Raw genomic sequence first — 23,303 nt, 5'->3', positions numbered from 1 at the left:
TCCCCTCTTCCCGCTCCTCCGACACATGCAGCATTGTGCGATGGTGGGGGAAGTGTGCAGCCAGGCTGAGCGGTACGGTGCATGAGACAGAGCACAGCTCACATGCGTGTGCATGCACGTGTGTGGGCATGCGTGCATGTATTTGTACTCGAGCTTGTCAAAGGATTTCTTCCAACAGCTAGCAAAGTTTTCATTCTTTCTGTGTGTCTGTCAACAACTCAATGCTTCTGCTATTTAGTGGGTATTTTCTGCCAGAACTTTCCTTACTAAATTCTGTAAATTCATATTTGCAGTTCCAAATTTTTGAAAAAGTTAAATAAAAACCTTGCTTGATTTAAAAATTTGAATTATTTTATTTAAAACTTGTAGAATTGACTCTCTCTCTCTGTCTCTATTACAAACAGATTTAAAAATGAGGATGAAGAGACTGAAGCCAACAAAAAGCATCTACTCTAATCATTATATCAAAGATAAGTACTGATACTTTTGGGAGTGTGGGACTTTTCCCATGTGAAATTTTTCCGTTTGGGTATTGACATGCATTTCTTTCATATATTTGTTGACATATAAAGCAGAAAATTAGAATAAAAATGGAGAGGTGATTAATGGAAGAACAAACTTACCTTTATAAGAACAAACATGTAAATACCAATAAAACTGTTCTGGTTAAACAAATAAACAGAGTAAGATGCTATTTTATTTCAGAGCATTTGTATTAGAAAAGGTTGTTTAAAGAAAGTACATTTGATCACAATAACATAAATCACAAATAAATAATTATGTTGAGTAATGTTATACAGGTAATAAAACACAATTATGAATGAAGAAAAATATATGTGTTGATGTATAAATCATTGAATTAAAATACAAGCCTGAAGGCAATTAAAGTCAGAGTTCATATTTCAATGTCTTTACAAGCACGAAAATGTGAATACCAATAAAGCAGCACTTGTTACATAAATACTATGGTCATCCACAAAGTAAGTTCTGTTTCTATTTCTATCCACGGCAGCACTACGATTGCAGTTCTGAGCATGCGTGGCAGTTACTCTGACTCAAGGAGAAGATATGTATGCCATTTTCAGATCACTGCTGCTGATGCGTGTTTTGTAGTGTTTCTTTATAGTGTCAGCCGTAATTGAAAATGAAGTTTACAATTAATGTCCTTGCTAAGGAAGTTCTGCAAATCTCATAATCACTAATCCATGAAATTGTCACTGAAAAACTGAAATTTCGAAAACTTTGCTCATGATGGGTACCCAGAATGTTTACTGAACAACACAGGAAACAACGGATGGACAGTGCATTCAGTTTTTGACATGCTACAATGAAGGCAATGGTTTTCTTTCTTGGATAGTCAAGGGGGATGAAACTTGGGTATCGTAAGACACCCCTGAAACAAAACAGCAATCAATGGAATGGAGGCCCCCTTCATCCCCAATGAAGGTTAAGCCTAAGCAAATCTTGACACCCCGAAAAGTCATGTGCACTGTTTTTTGGGGACAGAAAAGGCATTTTGCTTATTGATTTCTTACCATGAGGCCAAACAATCAATGCACATGGTCACTGTGAGACCATTAAGAAATTGCACCGCACGATACAGGACAAGTGCCGAGGATTACTGTCAAAAGGTGGTGTTTTTTTCCACGATAATGCCTGACCTCACACGGCGAATGTTACCAAACAACTCTTACGTGAATTTCACTGGGACTTGTTTAATCATCCTCCGTACAGCCCGGACCTCTCTCCTAGTGACTTTCATCTCTTCTTACTCCTAAAATCTAAAATCTGTCCTTGGTGGTCAACACTTCAACGATGATGACAAGCTGAAAAAACAAGTTACCACATGGCTGAATATGCAGGTGGCAACCTTCTATGAAGAAGGCATACAAAAACTTGTGCCACGTTATGACAAGAGCCTACAAAATTTCAGAAGCTCTATAGTAAAGTAGTTTAACAGTTGTAGATTTTTGTACAGTAAATATTTTTTCTGTAACTGTACACGTTTGTTTTATATAACCAAACAGAACTTACTTTGTGGACATACTTCGTAAATAGTGTAAGACACTATTGTCAGGCAGCTAGTTTTACAAAATGGTTACTTGTAAATGATATATACAATCAGAATAAAATAAAATGAATCATAGATAAATATTCACAGTTGTAGTTATATAGGAAAAAGACATTTGAACAGAGAAAAGTCAAGAAAACCATTAAACAAATACAGATAAATACACATGCTGCCTAATGTTAAACAGATAATGAAATGCAAAATCATAAAAAGAAAAAAAAATTAGGAAATCCTATCCTAGAAAACTACGGGAATAAAATCTGTTTGTAGAATATATATTAAAAGAAACACAAAATACTACAACATCTAAACTGACTTCTAATTTCCATGCTCAGTGTATTGAAATAAGAAAGAAAAATATTATGTACTGACAGAAGTGTGTTATAAATAGGGAGGAAATGATTTCAGTAAATCACTAATCAAACAGCCAAAATAGATTTGCCGCGCTCAGTTCTCATGCAACTTTGACTGCTCTTTTTGCAGTGCCCACATCAGGCTCATGCTTTATAAGTACTATTTTTCATTGCTCTTAATTAAAAAATCAATCCAAAATATTCATGCTTAAAGTACCATAACATCATTAACCTTGTGTAAGTTGATAGGAAAGAAGGAACATACTAGTATTCCTAACAACTGCGTATAAATCTATGGAATTTATAAGTTCTATTCATCCGTGTTTACTGACAACAGTTCGTATATTGTACAGAAGGTAACAGTAAGGCACTCAAAATTACTCTCAATAACAGAACTGAAGAAAATGTATCTGATAATTTAAATTCCCCTTTCTGCTGAAGAGTCCTACATTGTTTCTATCTGCGTATGATAACACTGGTTATTGACCTTCCTTTTCTCTCACAGCTTGTGATTTTTCTATTAGTTTCTTCAACTGTGTTTCTCCATCTTTCGGATACAAACTTAGATTGAGTGTTATGACTTTGGTAACTAAATGTTCTTTGAAGGTATGCTGAAAGGAAAGAGAAAAGATACAGTTTTGCACCACAGAATGAAAATGAAAAAACTGAAATTCAGGAATGTTTGTCTTAGAAATAATCACCAAATATTTTTACACTATTAGTGATCAAAATTCAGCTTTATCTTAACAAGACTTAGATGTACAAAATAATGTAGGGTAGCCAGTTTACAATATTTAGGGTTGTCACGTTTCCTCAAGTGAAATTCCCTGATATTTCCCCGATTTCCAGACAAGTTTTAGAATTTTTCCCTGACAAATTTGGGATGTCAAATGTAAGTAAAGACATAAGCTGACCAAAAAAAGTAAGGACTTCTGTATTTCTCCCCCATCTGAGCAAAAATCTTAAATACTAACATCAACATCTTTGGTAATTAACTGCTTTCAGATGGAGAAAGCAAGCCAGATGGTATATGTGTTTCATTAGGACCACTGTTGTTATTATTTCAATAAAATGAAACACATCTGATGACAAAAATACACATTTCCTTGGAGTCACAAGATAGATTTAAAATACCTTCACTGAATTCTGAAATAACCTTGGAAAAAAGTACACCTCTTGAAAGAAGTGTATGTGCGGACAAGGAAAAAAAATTCCCGGATTTCCCGGTTAAAAATACATTTCTCCCAGGTGAAAACATACTTTTTCCCTGTTAACTGACAGTATATTTTCCCTCGGAACTGTATAACTTATCATACCTTTGAATGGTTATGGTTTTATACACGGGCGTAGAATTTCCCGGCGCTTTAGAAAACGAAACTCAGGGAAAAAGACACGTTTTGGAAAGATCTTTGATGTACAGCAACATGTACGCTGCACATTTTTGTATTACGAAAGTATAAATTCGAATTCCACCAAACACTACATTTTACTTTCAAAAGCATTGAAATCGAGATTGCGATGCGCTTTTGTAAGCCAGTCATAGCTCACGCCACGTGATCCCGCCAGCCGATAACAGCAGATATTCAGAACTTAGGACATGTGATGTAGTCAGCCAATAGCAACATCACTGTTAAGTAGTGCGAACACACAAACAGGAAATGTTAATGGTTTACATTAATATACATAGAGTTGCTACAAGAAAAGCAAAGCTTTCACATATAATATTGGTTTCTAAGGTTAATACACTGCAAGAGAAGCTAAGCTTTCACATACAATGTTGGTCTTTTATGCGTGTATTACACTTTAAGATATATCACACAAATGCACCAGTAAAATTTCAATAACTACATAAATGTCTGATCTTCTGGGCTCGAAATTCATGTAAATGGCTAGCCATCAAGGAGTTGATTTTTAAATCAGAGTCAAATGCACTCTGATTTAAGAAATTCATCATATATTCTCACTCATAGTTCAACTTGCACAAAAGGAAATTTACTTTGAAAGTAACGCTTTTCAAACAATCATTCGCAATATTTTCCTGCAACCTGTTAGAAATAGGTTCGTTTCAGCAGTTGCCAGAGAGTGCCATGTAACAGGCGCCACCAAGCTTGTGCAGCTATGATGACATTGGAGGCCCGTATGTTCGTAAGTGTTAAACATCAAAAAATCTCACATTATGTCATAAAAGAAACAAGACATCAGAGGATACTCCAAGAGCATCGGAATTTCGCGACCCATACTGAAATGTGCACATTTAAAGTGCACATTTGTATGTCAAGATTCCCAGTGCAGTATGCCTCGAACTGATAGTAAGCTTTTCAGTGATGTTTTCAGGATGTAAATTTTCTTGGAGTGCCAGTACTGTATTATGTTTGGTGCTTTATTATGGCATATATATACGTGCTAGAAGATGAAAACGTGCACTTGAAATGCAGCAAACAGTTGAAACTAGCCAACAGTGTGGAATTAAACACTTCGTTTCAAATATATTGACTGCCTCAGCAGAAAAGATTAATAAAAGAAAATTTCTTTCAAATCGACAAAAATTACTTCACTGTTCTGCAAAGGAATTAATTCTTGACTGTCAGAAATATGGAAATAAAATAAATTCTGAAACTAATAACATAGTTTAGCATTCCGTAATTACGTGAATGTACTTTAATTCACTTGATAGCTCCCAGCCACAGAAAACCGTTTTGTTTTCATTTGACGTGAGAGCCGTAAACAAAGAGAGAACAGCGAACCCCTAAATGTAAACACAGGTCACGTGAAGATTACCCACTTCCCCACTTTAAGTCAGACTGCTCTGCGCATCAGCCCCGGATCTACGATATTTCCAAATAGGGGCAATACTAAATAGTGGCGACCCCCCCCCCCCCCATCACTATGTACGCATTCACAAATCAACTTATGAGTCATTAAGAAATCAACTTAGAATGTGTTCGAAAATCGACAGGGATGTGTTTCAAAGTCATATGAATAATCAATAGACCAACGTGCAGTGGATGCTAGGCGCTTTGAAAAACATTTTTCCTGGTAGCATCTAGCTGCTTGCTGCGACTGCTTTCACAGCCAACGGCCACAATTCTGTAGCCAGAAGTGGGAGGAGGTACTACTCAACTGTGCATGCGCATGATCCCGCTCGTAACTGTTGAAACGAATCTAATGTAAACAGTTGTGAGGCCACGCACATCGGAAAGAAATTTGTTGTTACGAAGCGTTGCAGAGTCTTCCTTAAGCCTTGACACATTTTGCTGTTGGCAGACGCTTGTATGAGCACTGTGTTCTTGGTGTATATGGCGCATTTACTTTGCAATTTAAGTTTTATTTTCGTTTTTCCTCTTGTTCATGTTTTACTGCTGCATTATCATTCTGCAGTAGCGGGATACAGTAATACCCTTTGTTAGAGTATCAGTTTTTAGCAGTCAAAATTACAAAAATTTAACTGAAAACAAAAACAATGAAAAATTCCCGGAATTCTAAAAAATTCCTGGGTTTTTCCTGGTTTTCTCCCGGACGAAAAAATTCCTGGGATTTTCCCAGATCTCCCGGGTTGTATACACACTGATAAAGCAGGAAACAGTTGTAAACCAACACTATAAGTGACCGCCAATAAAATGTTTTCTTTCAAGAAATATATGAGTATATAGTGTACAAACAGCCAGCACTGCCATAATTTTCTTCTTGTTATTGTCCATACTTTCTAATATATAAAGTACTTTCTAATTGCCAAAATGTACTACAAGAAATAAAATATCTATAAAATGCCACACTGTACAATGTACTTGCGGTGAGACAGTTGCAACTACTGGAATCCATTGCCCATGGTCTCTGGCCTGCTGAGGGGTCCATGAATAAACGACGAAAATCCGCCATATTATGCCACACACAAACAGATCAGGTCTAAGGGCAGATCGGTGAGATTAGATGCGATGGGTAGGGCCTGCACATTAGTGCACGATGGGCTTCAGATCTGCAGCCCTGATCCATTAGAGGTACCTGCAGAAATGGCCTGCATTGTGGTCCATCACAGGAATCCACACGTGTGGCCAGCTATTCATGTGTCACAGACTGTATGTTGATGAAATGAGACCTTGGTGATCAATCCATACAACAGACAACTTGCGCAAACACTTGAAAATCAATATTAATGAGAGTAGGTAGCAACTCTCCTTAAAGATGATCTCTGAGCCACAGACAGGCACGTAAAAAAAGACAATCACACTCTCACAGCTAAATTTTCGACCCATAGCCTCTGTCAGAAAATCACACACACACACACACACACACACACACACACACACAAACATGACCGCTGTCTCCAGCCACTGCGTCAACAATCTCTGAAAAATCAGATCCAAACAAAGCACTCCCCATGCCTTCCTGCATCTCGTTGGCAGCTGCTAAGATAATGGCAAGAAGTGGTGGCAGCACTGACTGAAAGCTGAGGGGAGTGGTAGGAAAGGGAAAAGTAGTAAGAATGACGGACTGGTGAAGCGTGCATGTTCTCAGCTGCGTCCAGCCAGCGACAATGCAACACTTCTCAGTAAACAAACCATTTCATCTACTAAGCCAAAAACGAGATTTTTTCCAGTGTTTCTTTTTTTCAAATTTCCCTGATTTCTCTGACATGTTTCAAATTCCCTGATATTCTCTGATTTCCCTGACTTCCAGAACTTGTTGCATCCTTATCACTGATTTTATGTCATCATGAGAAACATATTATGAACAAATTGTGTCACTTATTTTGTGATAATGACGTAATACCATGATCACATTAACATTTAAACACACAATAATATTTATTAAAATAGGTTTTTATGCTTATTTAATACCAACTGTATTTTACCAACTATAAGATGCACTTTTTTTATTTGAAAAATTGCCTCCAACATTCAGGTGCATCTTATATGTGAAATTAATATAAATATGTAAAGTGTTTGATTTAAAACCCCTGCCAGTCTTAAAAATGGCCACATATTCAATGCCACAGGAAACCTAACACTATCTGGCAACACTGGATTCAACTGCGGACAGCAGTGTATCGATGCAACAAAACTGAGTTGCAGAGATTCACAAGCTTACTAACAGTCTCCCTCCCACCCCACTATCGCAAACCCAGAACACTGTCTAGCCTATGATGCATCATTACAGTCTACAGTGCCAGTGAAATTGAATTGAATATGGTTTGCGTTATCAGTAACAGTACTATATTTTTGTTAGTAGTTAAGTTTCGTAATGCAAAAAAATAAAACATATTCATATTGTGATGGCTATGAATTGAAAGTAATAGTGTATGCATAAGAACATGGAAACAAAGCAGCATTTCGGTCCTCCACCAACAGAAAAAACCATTCGCAATTGGCAGGATGGTAAAGATGAACTGGAGGGAGGGGGGTGGGGGGGAGGGGGGGGGGCCGAGGAAGTCTTAAATGTGCAAATAGAGGACTGAATGCAATATAGCCACAACTAGATGATGACGTACTGAAATGGATTCAAGGACACCATCAAAATGGCAGTAGAATTAATTAAAAAATAATGGAAATACATGATCAAGTTAACAGTACAGTGGACTTTATGGGTGGAGTTGGTTGGTGCTACAGGTTTATGAAGCATCATGGACTTAGCATGCAAACCAAAACCAAAATATCTCAGAATATGCTACAGAGTATGAAGAGAAAATATTATCTTTCTATCACTTTAGAAGAAGTGAAAGAAGGGAAGGCAGAAAGGTGGAAGGAGTATATAGAGGGTTTATACAAGGGCGATGTACTTGAGGACAATATTATGGAAATGGAAGAGGATGTAGATGAAGATGAAATGGGAGATAAGATACTGCGTGAAGAGTTTGACAGAGCACTGAAAGACCTGAGTCGAAACAAGGCCCCGGGAGTAGACAACATTCCATTAGAACTACTGATGGCCTTGGGAGAGCCAGTCATGACAAAACTCTACCATCTGGTGAGCAAGATGTATGAGACAGGTGAAATACCCACAGACTTCAAGAAGAATATAATAATTCCAATCCCAAAGAAAGCAGGTGTTGGCAGATGTGAAAATTACTGAACTATCAGTTTAATAAGTCACAGCTGCAAAATACTAACGCGAATTCTTTACAGACGAATGGAAAAACTGGTAGAAGCGGACCTCAGGGAAGATCAGTTTGGATTCCGTAGAAATGTTGGAACACGTGAGGCAATACTAACCTTACGACTTATCTTAGAAGAAAGATTAAGAAAAGGCAAACCTACGTTTCTAGCATTTGTAGACTTAGAGAAAGCTTTTGACAACATTAACTGGAATACTCCTTTCAAATTCTGAAGGTGGCAGGGGTAAAATACAAGGAGCGAAAGGCTATTTACAATTTGTACAGAAACCACATGGCAGTTATAAGAGTCGAGGGGCATGGAAGGGAAGCAGTGGTTGGGAAAGGAGTGAGACAGGGTTGTAGCCTTTCCCCGATGTTATTCAATCTGTATACTGAGCAAGCAGTAAAGGAAACAAAAGAAAAATTCGGAGTAGGTATTAAAATTCATGGAGAAGAAGTAAAAACTTTGAGGTTCGCCGATGACATTGTAATTCTGTCAGAGACAGCAAAGGACTTGGAAGAGCAGTTGAACGGAATGGACAGTGTCTTGAAAGGAGGATATAAGATGAACATCAACAAAAGCAAAACGAGGATAATGGAATGTAGTCAAATTAAATCGGGTGATGCTGAGGGGATTAGATTAGGAAATGAGACACTTAAAGTAGTAAAAGGAGTTTTGCTATTTAGGGAGTAAAATAACTGATGATGGTCGAAGTAGAGAGGATATAAAATGTAGACTGGCAATGGCAAGGAAATCGTTTCGGAAGAAGAGAAATTTGTTAACATCGAGTATAGATTTAAGTGTCAGGAAGTCGTTTATGAAAGTATTTGTATGGAGTGTAGCCATGTATGGAAGTGAAACATGGACGATAAATAGTTTGGACAAGAAGAGAATAGAAGCTTTCGAAATGTGGTGCTACAGAAGAATGCTGAAGATAAGGTGGGTAGATCACGTAACTAATGAGGAGGTATTGAATAGGATTGGGGAGAAGAGAAGTTTGTGGCACAACTTGACTAGAAGAAGGGATCGGTTGGTAGGACATGTTTTGAGGCATCAAGGGATCACCAATTTAGTATTGGAGGGCAGCGTGGAGGGTAAAAATCGTAGGGGAAGACCAAGAGATGAATACACTAAGCAGATTCAGAAGGATGTAGGTTGCAGTAGGTACTGGGAGATGAAGAAGCTTGCACAGGCTAGAGTAGCATGGAGAGCTGCATCAAAGCAGTCTCAGGACTGAAGACCACAACCAAACCATCACTTTATCATTCAACATTGGGAAAAAAAAGTGTGGAACTAAGCTACATAACAAATGTGTACAAAACTCCTATGACATATGATGTGCCGAACAGCACAACTGATGCCACGAAAGGTGCTAAACTGTAACTATAAAAGCAAGTGGACATGAAAAAATGCACTACACTTTCGTCCTTTCAAGTTGTGCTGATGGTACGAAACTGAACCCAATGATCATTTGCAAGCACAAAACAATGCCAAATCCTTCTGAAACACTGCTGGGTGTTGTTGTTCACGTACATGACAAGGGTTGGATGGCTGGGGCTGGTATGAAATTTTGGACTAACACAGTGTGTTTTATTGAAGGTGCTTTATTGAAGAAGATTCTCTTCTGGTGTTAGATCAGTTTAGTGCTCATTTGAAAAATTCTGTGAAAGAGAAATTGAGACAGGGAAATACAGAGCTTGCTGTTATTCCAGGAAGACTCACTTAACAACTGCAGCTTCTTGATGTCTCGATAAATAAACCATTTAAAGTTTATATGACAGAGAAATGGAACAAAGGGATGTTGGATAAAACCCAACATGAATTCACACCATGTAGAGCTTTAAAATAACCTACAGTCAAACAAGTGTGTCAGTGGATAAAACAGTTGTGGTCTAGAGTGAGAGAAGACATTACTGTTAAATCTTTCAAGAAGTATGGCATATGTAATGCTCTTGATGGCAGGGAAGACCATCTTATATACGAAGAGGACAATGATGATGAAGAAGAGGAAGAAGGAGAAGAAAATTCAGATGATGATTTTCAGGGATTTTGAAGGTCAGTTTGGTATTATAAACTACGATTTTTTTTTTAGTCTGGCTTTGCAAATATGATATTTGTTTGCATTACAGTATATTTTAAGAAAGAATCGCTCCCGTGAAAGTAAGCTTGCACTTTTCTTGCATGGTATACCGCGAACCATGGATGAAGGACAACAGGGAAATATTCCATAATTCTAGATTTCCGGAAAGCATTTGACACAGTGCCACACTGCAAGCTGTTAATGAGGACGGAACAGGTTTTCACATATGTGAGTGGCTCTACGGCTTTTTAAGTAACAGAACCCAATACATTATCCTGGACGTCAAATGTTCATCAGAGACAAGTGTATCATTGGGTGCCTCAGGGAAGTGTGCTAGATTCTCTCTTACTTTCCAAATACATAAATAATTTGTTTGATAGGGTGAGCAGTAAGCTGCAATGTTTCTAAGGGAAATGTCACAAAGTGACTAGCAGGTTTCACAGTGACCTGGACAAAATTTCCATTTGGTGTGATGAATGGCAGCTTGCTCTAAATGTAGAAAAACGTATGTTAATGAAGATGAGTAGGGAGAATGTTCTGTAATATTCAAATACAGTATTAGTAGGTGCTGCTTAGCACAGTCACATCAATTAAATATCTAAGTGTAATATCACACAGCAATATGAAGTGGAATGATCATGTAAGATCGATTATAGGGAAGTCAAATGGTCAACTTTAGTTATTGGGAGAATTCTAACAAAATGCAGCTCATCCACAAAGCAGACCGTGTACAGAACACAAGTGTGAACCACTGACTACCACGAAGTTGGACTGAAGGAAGACATTGAGGCAATTCAGAGGCTAACAGCTACATTTGTTACCAATTTGTTTCAGTCAACACATGAATAACAGGGGAAAAGCTCTTTGAGCTCAAATGGGAATCCCTTGATTGAAGAACACATTCTTTACGCAAAACACTATTGAGAAAGTTTAGAGAGTTGGTATTTGCGTCAGATTGCAGAGTGATTTTACTGTCACCAATGCACATCTTGCATAGGGACAATGGAGACAAGATAAGAGGCATCAGAGCTCCTATGGAACCAAATAGACAGTTCTTTTTCCTTTGCTCCATTTGCAAGTCAAACAGGAAAAGGAATAACTAGTATTGGCACAAGGTATCCTCCACAATGTACCCTGTGGTGGCTTATGGAGTGTGTACGTACATGTAGAATTTTCCTTTTAATTCAAGTTTCAAATGATATGGAGCACAAACACAGAACACTGAGTGACAATATAAAGAATAATGCGAAGTTAACAAAGTTTTGGCTACCCCTATTCTAATATAAGGATAAGAATCATGGGCATTGATTAAGAAAGACAGAAGAATAATACCATCGGCTGAAATCAAATTTTTAAGGAAACTCAAACGATTTACACTCTGAGATCAAATACAAACAAATAGTATAAAAGAAAACTTAATATATAATGACAAATGAAAAAATAGAACAAGGCTGCATAAAATGGAAACAACACATCAACAACCCAGGACACAAACTAATGAAAACACGGAATCAGTTATAAAACAACAGGGAAGCAAGATGTAGGATGGCCAAGCAACAGACAGCTTCTGCGAAGGTTTTTAAGACTACTCCATGAAGTGAAACAGAAGACAACTGTCTTATTTTTCACATATAATCAGCCTCTACTTTCCTCTTTACCAGAAGAGGATGCAGATGTTTATTCTAATAGTCTAAGATACTACACAATCTTTTTGTCTGGCTACTTACTTTATTGTGAGAGAGCATGCAGCTAATGCACGACTTCCTTCAACCTATAACGCCACTGAATTTTTGCTGCACATATTGCATTTTTTTGTATATGTCAACCGTAACATTAGACTGTTAGGCTATTACATTAACCAGAAATAGGCTGCAAAACTTACATTTGGGCACACTCCCACAATAACATCACACTCAGCGGCAATCTTTTTATTCAGAGTGATTACTGTAATCTGCATTGAATCTTTGTGACTGTTTACATATCTCACAAGTCTGTCAATATTATTTGCATCAAGTGCATCATCCACTTCATCAAATATCAGCAATGGTGACGGTAAGAAGCTGTAAATGAAATAAAGTATTTTGATTAGTTAATAATTAAAACATTATTCCAGGCCCATGGAATACACACAAACAGTATGACCATAAATTTAAAGTAATTAGTGTTCTTTGAAACAGCCAAACATGTGTATGTTAAATGGTTATCGTATCAGGGTTGGTTGGCTCAGGAAACTGAGATTTTACCATTTGATTCACCAAGGAAACAGAATGGCCCCACCGACTCCAGTAAGAGGGAACTAACAAAATTTTAAGAGATATAATATTTTGAGTAAAAATTTGGATAATTATATTGCTTCGCTCTGTCACTGCAAGTAAAAAAAAATTATAATTAAATGTGCTACATAATATCTTTTTTGTAGCACAATTTTGGCTCTGTACTCATATCTCCCATGGTAAATAATACTCAGAATGAGAATTACTCGTCATGTGGTAATGTATCAATGAAAATAATCAATGTTTAGAACAAAATATTGTGGTACAGGAAACGGTGGGAGTGAAAAGGGCTATGACCTGCTGCCGCCTGGGCAGAGGTCTGGTTTCCTGATGGAGTGAGCCTGGGCTGGCCCGCTGCACCAAGCCTGGAAGGAGGACGTAGTGCAGGAAGCTCGTACTGCGATGGAGACCTGAACTCATGACTGCTGGTGGTAGCTCCACATGGGCCCTCGTCTGGTCTAGCCCTCACATCCTGGCAGAATTGCTGAGCTGCAAATGAAATTGCTATCAAAATGACAGCTATTTACACATGATAGCAGCGCATCTGTTATGCCAATGTGCCACTTTTAGTCACATTCTCAGCAAAGCCACTAGAACACGGAGAAGTAGTCCCCTTGCCTGCACTGTACTTTACCCACTGTGCAAGCAGGTTTCACCAAGTGAGCCTGGCTCATCTCACAATTAGTCAACAGCTCTGCTACTACAATTGGAATGCCTGCATCCTGTACTCACTGGCGGCCAGTGGCTGCTGCAATATTTCATCGTACATCCCCACAGATTTGCTCATAACATGGTAGTGGCAGTAAACTAGCCCACTACACATAAAGACCCAGCCACCCTAGTTTTCATTTAAGATCGATCTGCAACAGCTTATCACATTTGCAGAACATGTTTGTACCACAAAAGTGTCTGGCTGCTTAACACACAGGGTTCTGGGACTGCATTTAACCTATAAACCTTACTTACTAGACTTATCTTAAGCTACTCAGTTGCCCACTTAATAGTGCATTATTCCCTTATTTTCTTTGGAACACTGCATTGTGTCTGTATCCTTTTACATCCTGCCAGTCATGTGCTCTTGGCAATTCTCTTTACATAAGCTCATGGCTCGTTCCGTGGCCTCATATCCTTTTAAACTCGTTATCAACACTCACACTACAATATTCCACATTCATTTGCTTTCATGCCCTTTGGATCCAGTCTACTGAAACTGTACCTACAGTGGATCGAGTTGAAGAATAGCTCTCCACCTCAGATAGGCAAAGAGTGCTAGGTATCATGAAGCCTAGGTCACAGTCACTTGTGCTGCCCTTCCCTAAATTGCTTAACATGCTGCATCAACTGTTCTGCTGAAATCCACCCTTCTTGTGGGACTATTAATTGGTTCTGGGAATGGGTCAGGTCTAGTTTCAATGTGTTATTCAGAAAGATTACATTCTGTATCGGGACTCCTTCTAGTGATTCACCTGTGGCTAGTACAACCATGGCTTTGTTCATTCAACCGGGTAATTCCTGTTACCTTGGCTGCAGATGGAAGGTTGTCTCCGTTAGATCACACACTGGCCCGTTAATCAACAACCCACTATCCCTCAGCCTCTACTTGCCCTGCCTCTGTGTGCCGTCCCTGTTCATAGAAACTTTTCACCACTAACACACTGTCGTACATGGGATAAATCCTGTGTAATACTGTTTGCTGAAAATATGGTTTATGTTCCACCATGTCCCTTGGACAATCTCGCCCACTTGTTTTACCAACAAACAGCTGCACTGTGCATGCATTTTCACCATTTTCAATCATCCGGGCAGATTCTGACAGTGTTGTGGTTCTAACTCTGCCATCACTACATGCCTTTCTCCTCCTGCTGAGATTAACAACACAGCATCTGTCCTCAATTGTACAAATATCCCTAGGGCTCCCCATTTCACAAGATTCGGTACATTCTGCCGTCTTGTTCGATTGTCTGATGTCACAGGCCTCTGATGGTCCGAATACCATCGTCAAAATTCTCCTCCACTCGTATCAATTAATTAGCTCTCCATCTCACTGGTTGCAGGTGAATGGTGTAACATTTAAATTGTGCAAATATATCCAATGCTGGGAACCCAACAAGTATGTACAATTGTGCCTGGTCAGTCCTCATCTCCAATGATGCCACATGGTAATAAAGAGTTATGCACTGCCTACTGGGCTCTGCAGTCAACCCCAGTTCCAATGGTAGTTCCCCCTGCACTCTTCACAATGTTGACAAGTATTTCTCTGTTGATGACAGGATGGGACTCAGCTGTTCATGCAATGTGGGATGAATAACCTCCTGTAAGCTCACAATCACCACCCGTGGCTAGTGATTGTAAGAGCCCTCTCTTAGTTACTTCTGCATCCAACATCTCCACCTGGGCTTTCATGATTACCAGTTCTCGATTAACAGTGCCCTCTGATGCCTTTGCGTACTGCCATCACCTTGCGTATCAGCTTCTGTAGCATGTGTTGTAGCATGCCACTCCACTACCAACTTATTACCCTCTGCCAATTTCCTCACCATTTCCACCGTCTTGTTCCATTCTCTGACGTCACAGGTATCTGATGGTCCAAACAACATCTTCAGAATTCTCCCCCAAGCATATCAAAACCCTCTTCAATTGAGGTAGCGAATGTGGCACCACCTCCACTGCTTGCTGCATCTGTTCACCACCTCCACTGCTTGCTGCATCTGTTCCCATAACTGTTCATAAGACTTACGCAACTTCTCACATTCCTCAGTAACTACTCCAAACACTCCCCTGCTTTTGGCTCATTGTTGAAACCCAGAAAACATTTCCTCCTGCCTCTTCACTTCATTCCGGGATTCCCATGTATTAAGAACTAAACTCAGCGTCAATTGGTGGCTGGTAACCACCACATCCCCTTGTATGGCACAAAGAACTCCCCCTGCCAGGTAGTGCCACCCACTCTGCTCCATGTGAAGAGGTGTAGCACTGCCATGACTAGCATCCCTTCCATCCTTGACTTTGGTGTACAGAAGCCTGAGGACAATATCTGTCATCATCCTCCCTGACCCCTCAGAAGTCTGCTGCCACTGGTCAGCACTTCCACACAAAATTCAAAGACCCCTCACTCTAACACAAAAACTTATTCCTTTATCATTAATGTATTACACTCTGACACCTCGCACTTTAGTATTGACAAACACAATAAAATACCTCTGTCACTTCCTTGACCTGACCTCATTGCATATAGTACCTCATGAACGGGTCCATCCACTTTCTCATGTCTACTCCTCCGTTTCTTCCCTTTTGCGACCTTCTCAGGCTCTGCTCTTAACACTCCTGGGATAGAATCCAGAACAACACGGAATAGTCAAAAGTGTCTAACATGCACTATTGTTGATGTTGTTGGTAACTGTAGCATAACACTGACTGGTGACATAATTTGGTAAGATCCTTGGTACCACGTGTTGAATTTCGTAGTCTTACTCTTAGGCATGTAAGTGTCTGAAAACATATCCACAGCCTTAAGCCATCAGCACATGGATCGTGCTGTCAAACGTCAACGTTGAGTGTGCTGAATTTCGTAGTCTCACCCTTAGGCTTGTAAGCGTTTGAAAACATATCCACTGCCTTAAGCCATCGGCACACGGATCGTGCTGTCGAACATCAACATTGAGCGTGCTGAGTTCAACGTGCTGCTGAACACTCAGGAATGATGCAGCTTGTGCATACAGTACTTGGGCCCCAACATGGTACACGCGATTACAATGCACTATAGAGCGCAGTTGCGGGAAGTTTCTAGTTCATAAATCACACTGTTTACTAAACGGGCGCACATAAAATTCCCATGTTAGCTCTATTAAAACGCACATTTCCTCCATTGTCCACGAAAAGGAAAGTACCATGTCCAATCAATAAGGACACAAGCTTATAAAAGTTCCATTACAAACAGTGTGATACAAATTTGCAATACTTCTTCACATAAAACAAACATTATTTAATCATCCCCACATTTTAGTAAAACCCCAATGTCAATCTTACTTAATCACTGTTCCTACCCAGTATCAGAATCTTTGCAACATGTGAATTACGAAGCGGAAAAGAAAAAAGGAGCAAAATATCTTTATACAAGTAGCGCAAGCTGTCCTGTAGATCAAGCCAATCAAACCTCCAAAGAAAGGTGAACTTATATTTACATACATCAAAAATTATAGTATATACTTATATTAAACTAATAATAAAGTATCAGAACCTCATAAAAACGCAAATGTTAGGAAAAATAAGTTGGGAAGTGGCGGGCCTCGAACCACCGCCTGAACATAGAAATTTTACAAATCACTGACACTACTCACCACGCTAATCCAACATCATGACTGGTTGTCATTCCTAGGATCTTAGCACTTGCTGAAAGCTTTAATCGTAGCTATGCTACCGAAATTTAATTATAACAAATTGTACCAAGAACAATGCATTTTGGGTGGATCCTCAGTGTATCCCTGCCTTCAAATAGCATACTCTCATAATACGCAAGTTACAATAATACTTTTGCCATGAATATGATGTTTCTCGTTATTTTATTGCAACAGATCACACAGTTAACAACGGGTTTTCCAGTGATTCTCAATTTGCAGGTGCTCAGAAATTGCATATATATGTATAGGCTTGAAATGAATGCCAATATGGCGCCTCATAACTTTGTGCTGAAGGGAGATAGCGCGCATGTGATGTAGGTGGCGTTGTGCCATCTCATTGATCAATGATCAGATACACGCGCAGAATATCTGACATGCTAGATATTGCTCTGCACGTTCAGAAAAGACTCCCAAACGTGCTGTTTCATGCTATGATGTCAGAAAATTGGCATGCTCAACGTTTGGATGCACGGTCGTGTGTGCCCTTTTTTTTTTTTTTTTTTTTTTTTTTCTCCCCCCCCCCCCTGCACCTATCTCCATACTTCCTTCACCGTCTCACAAAATCATGGACTGACCTTCCATCCTTACCCCTTCTTGCCTTAATCATATCAACTGATTATGGCATTTTCCTGCCATCTCATACAGCATATTCTTATATTAGTGTATGCTGACATGACAAATGAGAGATATGTGTCCCAATCACTATGGTGTGATTTCACATAGTAGTTGAACAATCTTCTGATTGCACAATGCACCCATTTTATCCTGGACTAGTTTTCAGTTTCTTCACATGTAACATAATTTATTTATATCAAGTCTGACATAAGACTGGTGTGTAATCATTATCTCTTGCATGCCAAACTTAAATATCCAGTTGCTGACCTTTGCTTGTGCAACTGTAACAGCTTGCTGGTTTGGTGTAGTAATAATCTCCACATACTGAGAAACACAATTACTGTCATCACAAAATGGTTCCCTGCTGGAGCCCAGCTGAATCCTAACATATCCATACCAATTATTTCAAGTGGCTTCTATGTTTCTGGGGTCTCTATAATGGTATCTGGTTATCACACAGGTCTGCACACTGCACGCAGTTTCTCACGTACTGATCCATATCTCCCTTTCCACCAATATCTGTCAATCACACTTCAGTTTGTTATTTTGCACCGTTCATGACCAGACATGTTTATTCATCTCTTTCAGTACTTCCTTCTTCAACATAGTCAGCACCACTACCTGTGGCTTTACCTAGTTATTTTAATCACATATGCTAAACTACTGTAGCATTTTGTATAGCCTGCAGTCACTACCAGCATTCTGTGCTGCTTGGCATTCAGCAAGGTCATGATCCAATACGTGCACTATTGCTACCTTTCTGCTCAAAGCATCTGCCTTATAAATTTAAGAATATTTATTTTGTAAGTTTTGCACCCTCTTTGTTACATTCCCTCAGTAAATTACGGTTGTACCATATTTTTAGATCATTCTACGACTTGTCTTCACGAATCGTTAAACACTATGCCACTGCCAATTACTGTGGACAAACCATTGCTAATGGTAATCCAAATGTGTTCTTGGAAGAAGAGAACAATCTGAACAAAATTTTTGATCAGGATGTTTCAAAAATTTTCAGTAATTGTAGAAAGCTGTTAGTAAATGAAAAACGTGACGGAAGGAATAAGACAAAGATAAAACACAGACAAACTACACAAAGTACCCGAAAGAACTTGTTTCCCTTCTAACAGCCGTGTACCGCAAGTCTCTAGAGGAACAGAAGGTTCCAAATGATTGGAAAAGAGCACAGGTAGTCCCAGTTTTCAAGAAGGGTCATCGAGCAGATGCACAAAACTATAGGCCTATATCTCTGACATCGATCTGTTGTAGAATTTTAGAACATGTTTTTTGCTCGCATATCATGTCATTTCTGGAAACCCAGAATCTACTCTTTAGGAATCAACATGGATTCCGGAAACAGCAATCGTGTGAGACCCAACTCGCTTTATTTGTTCATGAGACCCAGAAAATATTAGATACAGGCTCCCAGGTGGATGCCATTTTCCTTGACTTCCGGAAGGCATTCGATACAGTTCCATACTGTCGCCTGATAAACAAAGTAAGAGCCTACAGAATATCAGACCAGCTGTGTGGCTGGATTGAAGAGTTTTTAGCAAACAGAACACAGCATGTTGTTATCAATGGTGAGATATCTACAGATGTTAAAGCAACTTCTGGCGTGCCGCAGGGGAGTGTTATGGGACCATTGCTTTTCACAATATATATAAATGACCTAGTAGATAGTGTCGGAAGTCCCATGCGGCTTTTCGCGGATGATGCTGTAGTATACAGAGAAGTTGCAGCATTAGAAAATTGCAGCGAAATGCAGGAAGATCTGCAGCGGATAGGCACTTGGTGCAGGGAGTGGCAACTGACCCTTAACATAGACTAATGTAATGTATTGTGAAAACATACAAAGAAGGATCCTTTATTGTATGATTATGTGATAGCGGAACAAAGACTGGTAGCAGTTACTTCTGTAAAATATCTGGGAGTATGCGTACGAAAGGATTTGAAGTGGAATGATCATATAAATTTAATTGTTGGTAAGGCAGGTGCCAAGCTGATATTCATTGGGAGAGTCCTTAGAAAATGTAATCCATCAACAAAGGAGGTGGCTTACAAAACACTTGTTCGACCTATACTTGAGTATTGCTCATCAGTGTGGGATCCGTGCCAGGTCGAGTTGACAGAGGAGATAGAGAAGATCCAAAGAAGAGCGGTGTGTTTCGTCACAGGGCTATTTGGTAAGCGTGATAGCGTTATGGAGATGTTTAGCAAACTCAAGTGGCAGACTACGCAAGAGAGGCGCTCTGCATCATGGTGTAGCTTGCTGTCCAGGTTTCGAGAGGGTGTGTTTCTGGATGAGGAATCTAATATATTGCTTCCCCCTACTTATACCTCCCGAGGAGATCACGAATGTAAAATTAGAGAGATTCGAGCGCGCAAGGAGGCTTTCTGGCAGTCGTTCTTTGAACATACGCGACTGGAACAGGAAAGGGAGGTAATGACAGTGGCACGTAAAGTGTCCTCCGCCACACACCGCTGGGTGGCTTGCGGAGTATAAATGTAGATGTAGATGTAGAACTGCCCAACTCGAGAAATGCATGAAAAATGACAAAAAGACCAAATGACAATTGGGGAAACCATATATTTCTTCCAAAGGCAAACATATCTCTGGACGGTCAGTTAAACCAAAGGATTGCTCAAAGTGCTTAAGGAAATGCAGCTCTAATTTCACTGAGCTGGGTGACTAAACATTCACGAACAATTTTGTAATTTACATGATACAGACAGACTAACAGCAGTCATACATCAGTTCACTCTTAGAAAAGAAATATAAGTACAGTAATAGGACTTCCTACAGACTCATCTAGGAGGTATGTCACAAAAGTGGTCAAAAGGCACAGGTCTGTCAGTCCTCCTTTCTTGTGATGCTGGATTTGACTCATTCATTTGTACACCAGGTTCTGTAAAAAAGGCATGATCACAACATAATTCCTAGAGATCAAAGAGGGCAGCACAAATTAGCTGTACCTCAATCAGATACTGTGAAAGAAATCAATACCTTTCAAAAACTCCCTTCCCACACATTATGCTAGGAAGGATTTGGAGAAAGTGTACTTGTATCATGAGCTAAATCTTCAAAAAATTTACCAAATGTATGTCAAAACTTATGAAAATAATATCACCCCTGATATTGGATCTTTTTATTGAAACATATTTAACACAGAATTTAACCTATCCTTCCAAGTGCCTGAACATGACATGTCTGATACATGCTACAGGTTCTCTTATATGAATGCCACATAGAAAGAAATTCACTGTTCAGGCTCATGTAGATTGAAAGTGTTTAGCCTGAGAACGAAGAGACAGCTTAAAGTTGGAAGCTGTATCAGGAAAAAACCATTTAGCCATATTTGATTTGGAGGCTATTTGCTACAGTTCAAAGACAGATGCTATGGAATTGTTCTGTCAACAAAGGCTTGCTGTGTACAACCTGTCTGTATAAAACAGTTTCAAGAGAAGCTGTGCATGCCAGACGTGGACAGCCAAACGTGGAACTGTAGAAACTGGGTCATGCTCATTTAATTTTCTAGAACCAAATACAAATGGTAACAACTGGAATTTCTTTTCCAATACTTGTGGAGAGGGAGGAAAAATTACAAACATGTCTGCTATGCTTCAATTTGCTGTTGAGCAGTTGGTATCCCTGTAATATACCATGTGGGGTAGTGCAGTGGTTAGCACATGGGACACGCATTTGGGAGGATAACAGTTCAAAGCCACGTCTGGCCATCCTGATTTAGGTTTTCTGTGATATCCCTAAATCATTTACAGTAAATGTCGGGATGGTTCCCTCAAAAGGGCACAGCTGCTACCCTTCTCCATTCTTCCCTAATCCAAGCTCGTGCTCCATCTCCAGTGACCTTGTTGTCAATGGGACATAAAAGACTCCTCCTCTTATTCCTGTAACAAACCATATATCCTTTACGCCAGGACACACAAACAGAGTGTGACTCAGTTCATGCCTCAATAGAGTAAAATATAAAACGTTTCACATATTTGATCCATCAGGATGGTTCTCTGCCACCAGAATGACAAATAAAAGAATACCATGTTATTGAAGATCAGCAGAAGGATGTTCTGGACTTCCCAGAAATGAGATGCTAGAAAATAAAGAAAATAAAAGCTGACACTGATGGAAATAATGTCAACTGGCTCAAGACAATCTGGTTTCAGAATCAAGAAGAAAACTCTACACATTTATTTAAATACAGGAACAATACTTCTGAAGAGTTTAAAATAACGGAAATGTTCTGCATAGCTAAAACAAGGTTGCAAGAATATTTCTCACTTCAGCCTTTGTATTCATCTGCAGTTCCCATACCGAAAGAAAAGGTTAAGGCTCCTCTAGATCTCTGCAACATGGGTACCATACCAGAGCACTGCCATCACTTCTACAGGTCATTATTGATAAATACAACATCTGATGAAGAAACACAAACTAATGTTGATGATAATGATAACTAAATTATTTGCAGCTCTCATAATGTTTTGTTTACTAATTCATTGATATCTTTACAAATAAATAAAATAAATATGTTCATTCTCTGTTGATCCATTGTGGATGTGGGACAGTGACTGGTCAACTATTTAACAAAGAAATTCGCCAAACACTTATGTGTATTGAGAAGTTATTTTATTTCTGCTAACAGTCTTGGCAATTCAATATGTTATCCTCAAACCCCACGTGCACCCCTAAAAAATGATTGATGTTGGCATAACAGGCCATTGTTTCCGCATGTCATGAATTCTCAAATGCACTTGAGAACTCACAACATCCAGAAGAGATGGCTTCAGTATGCCAATATCAATAGTTCTGGAGAGGTGCATATGGGGCCTGAAGAGATGGCATATTGAATTGCGAACACTGGTAGTGAAAATAGAATAAAATAACTTCTCTATTTGTGTGGCAGTCTGCCAAATTTCTCTGTTAAATAATTATGTTTTGTTTTTCATATATGGCAATTACTCTTTGTGTTGTTTAAAATCAAATGACAATATAATTAACTTGTGAAGCACTGTAAAATCCCTAAAACAAATTGTTAAGAATTTTTAATGGAATTAGGCAAAATAGATTTTGTTTAGAAGTGCATTCCATGTTATTGTTACTCCTACTACACCAAATGTAACTACCCGGAGCACCAAGATGTCTAAAGTCAAAACAATGTATCTACAAGAGTGCCTATCTTTTTGTTTATGCAGTACTTAATGCTGAAGTTGAAAAATTGTTGAATGAGTATAAACACACTCTAACAACCATGAAGTATCATGATAAACAGCATTGTGAACTCAGGTGGTCCCAATGATACTGTTTCCAACACACACACACACACACAGATTTGCTTACACCTGTGCTCATTGTATGTGCATCTCAAACAGCTCACTGTCAGCAGTGCACATAGACAGTTGGGGATCTTGT

General features: G+C 39.1%; 1 protein-coding gene across 1 annotated transcript in view; it reads right to left on the bottom strand.

The window, feature by feature from the left end:
* Positions 1-2,406: 2,406 nt before the first annotated feature.
* The window catches only part of LOC126259679 (structural maintenance of chromosomes protein 1A-like), a 214,612-nt gene continuing 193,715 nt past the window's right edge, over positions 2,407-23,303 (bottom strand). The window contains exons 11-12 of the mRNA XM_049956637.1: positions 12,476-12,653; positions 2,407-3,035 (exon numbers count right to left, since the gene is read on the bottom strand). Of these exons, the coding sequence (XP_049812594.1) occupies positions 2,904-3,035; positions 12,476-12,653 (310 nt within the window). The 3' untranslated portion in view covers positions 2,407-2,903. The remainder of the gene's footprint in view (positions 3,036-12,475; positions 12,654-23,303) is intronic.

Source organism: Schistocerca nitens, chromosome 5, assembly GCF_023898315.1.
Source record: "Schistocerca nitens isolate TAMUIC-IGC-003100 chromosome 5, iqSchNite1.1, whole genome shotgun sequence".
Classification (NCBI taxonomy): domain Eukaryota; kingdom Metazoa; phylum Arthropoda; class Insecta; order Orthoptera; family Acrididae; genus Schistocerca; species Schistocerca nitens.
The sequence above is the reverse complement of the archived record's forward strand: the minus strand, read 5'-3'. Positions and strand labels throughout refer to the sequence as shown.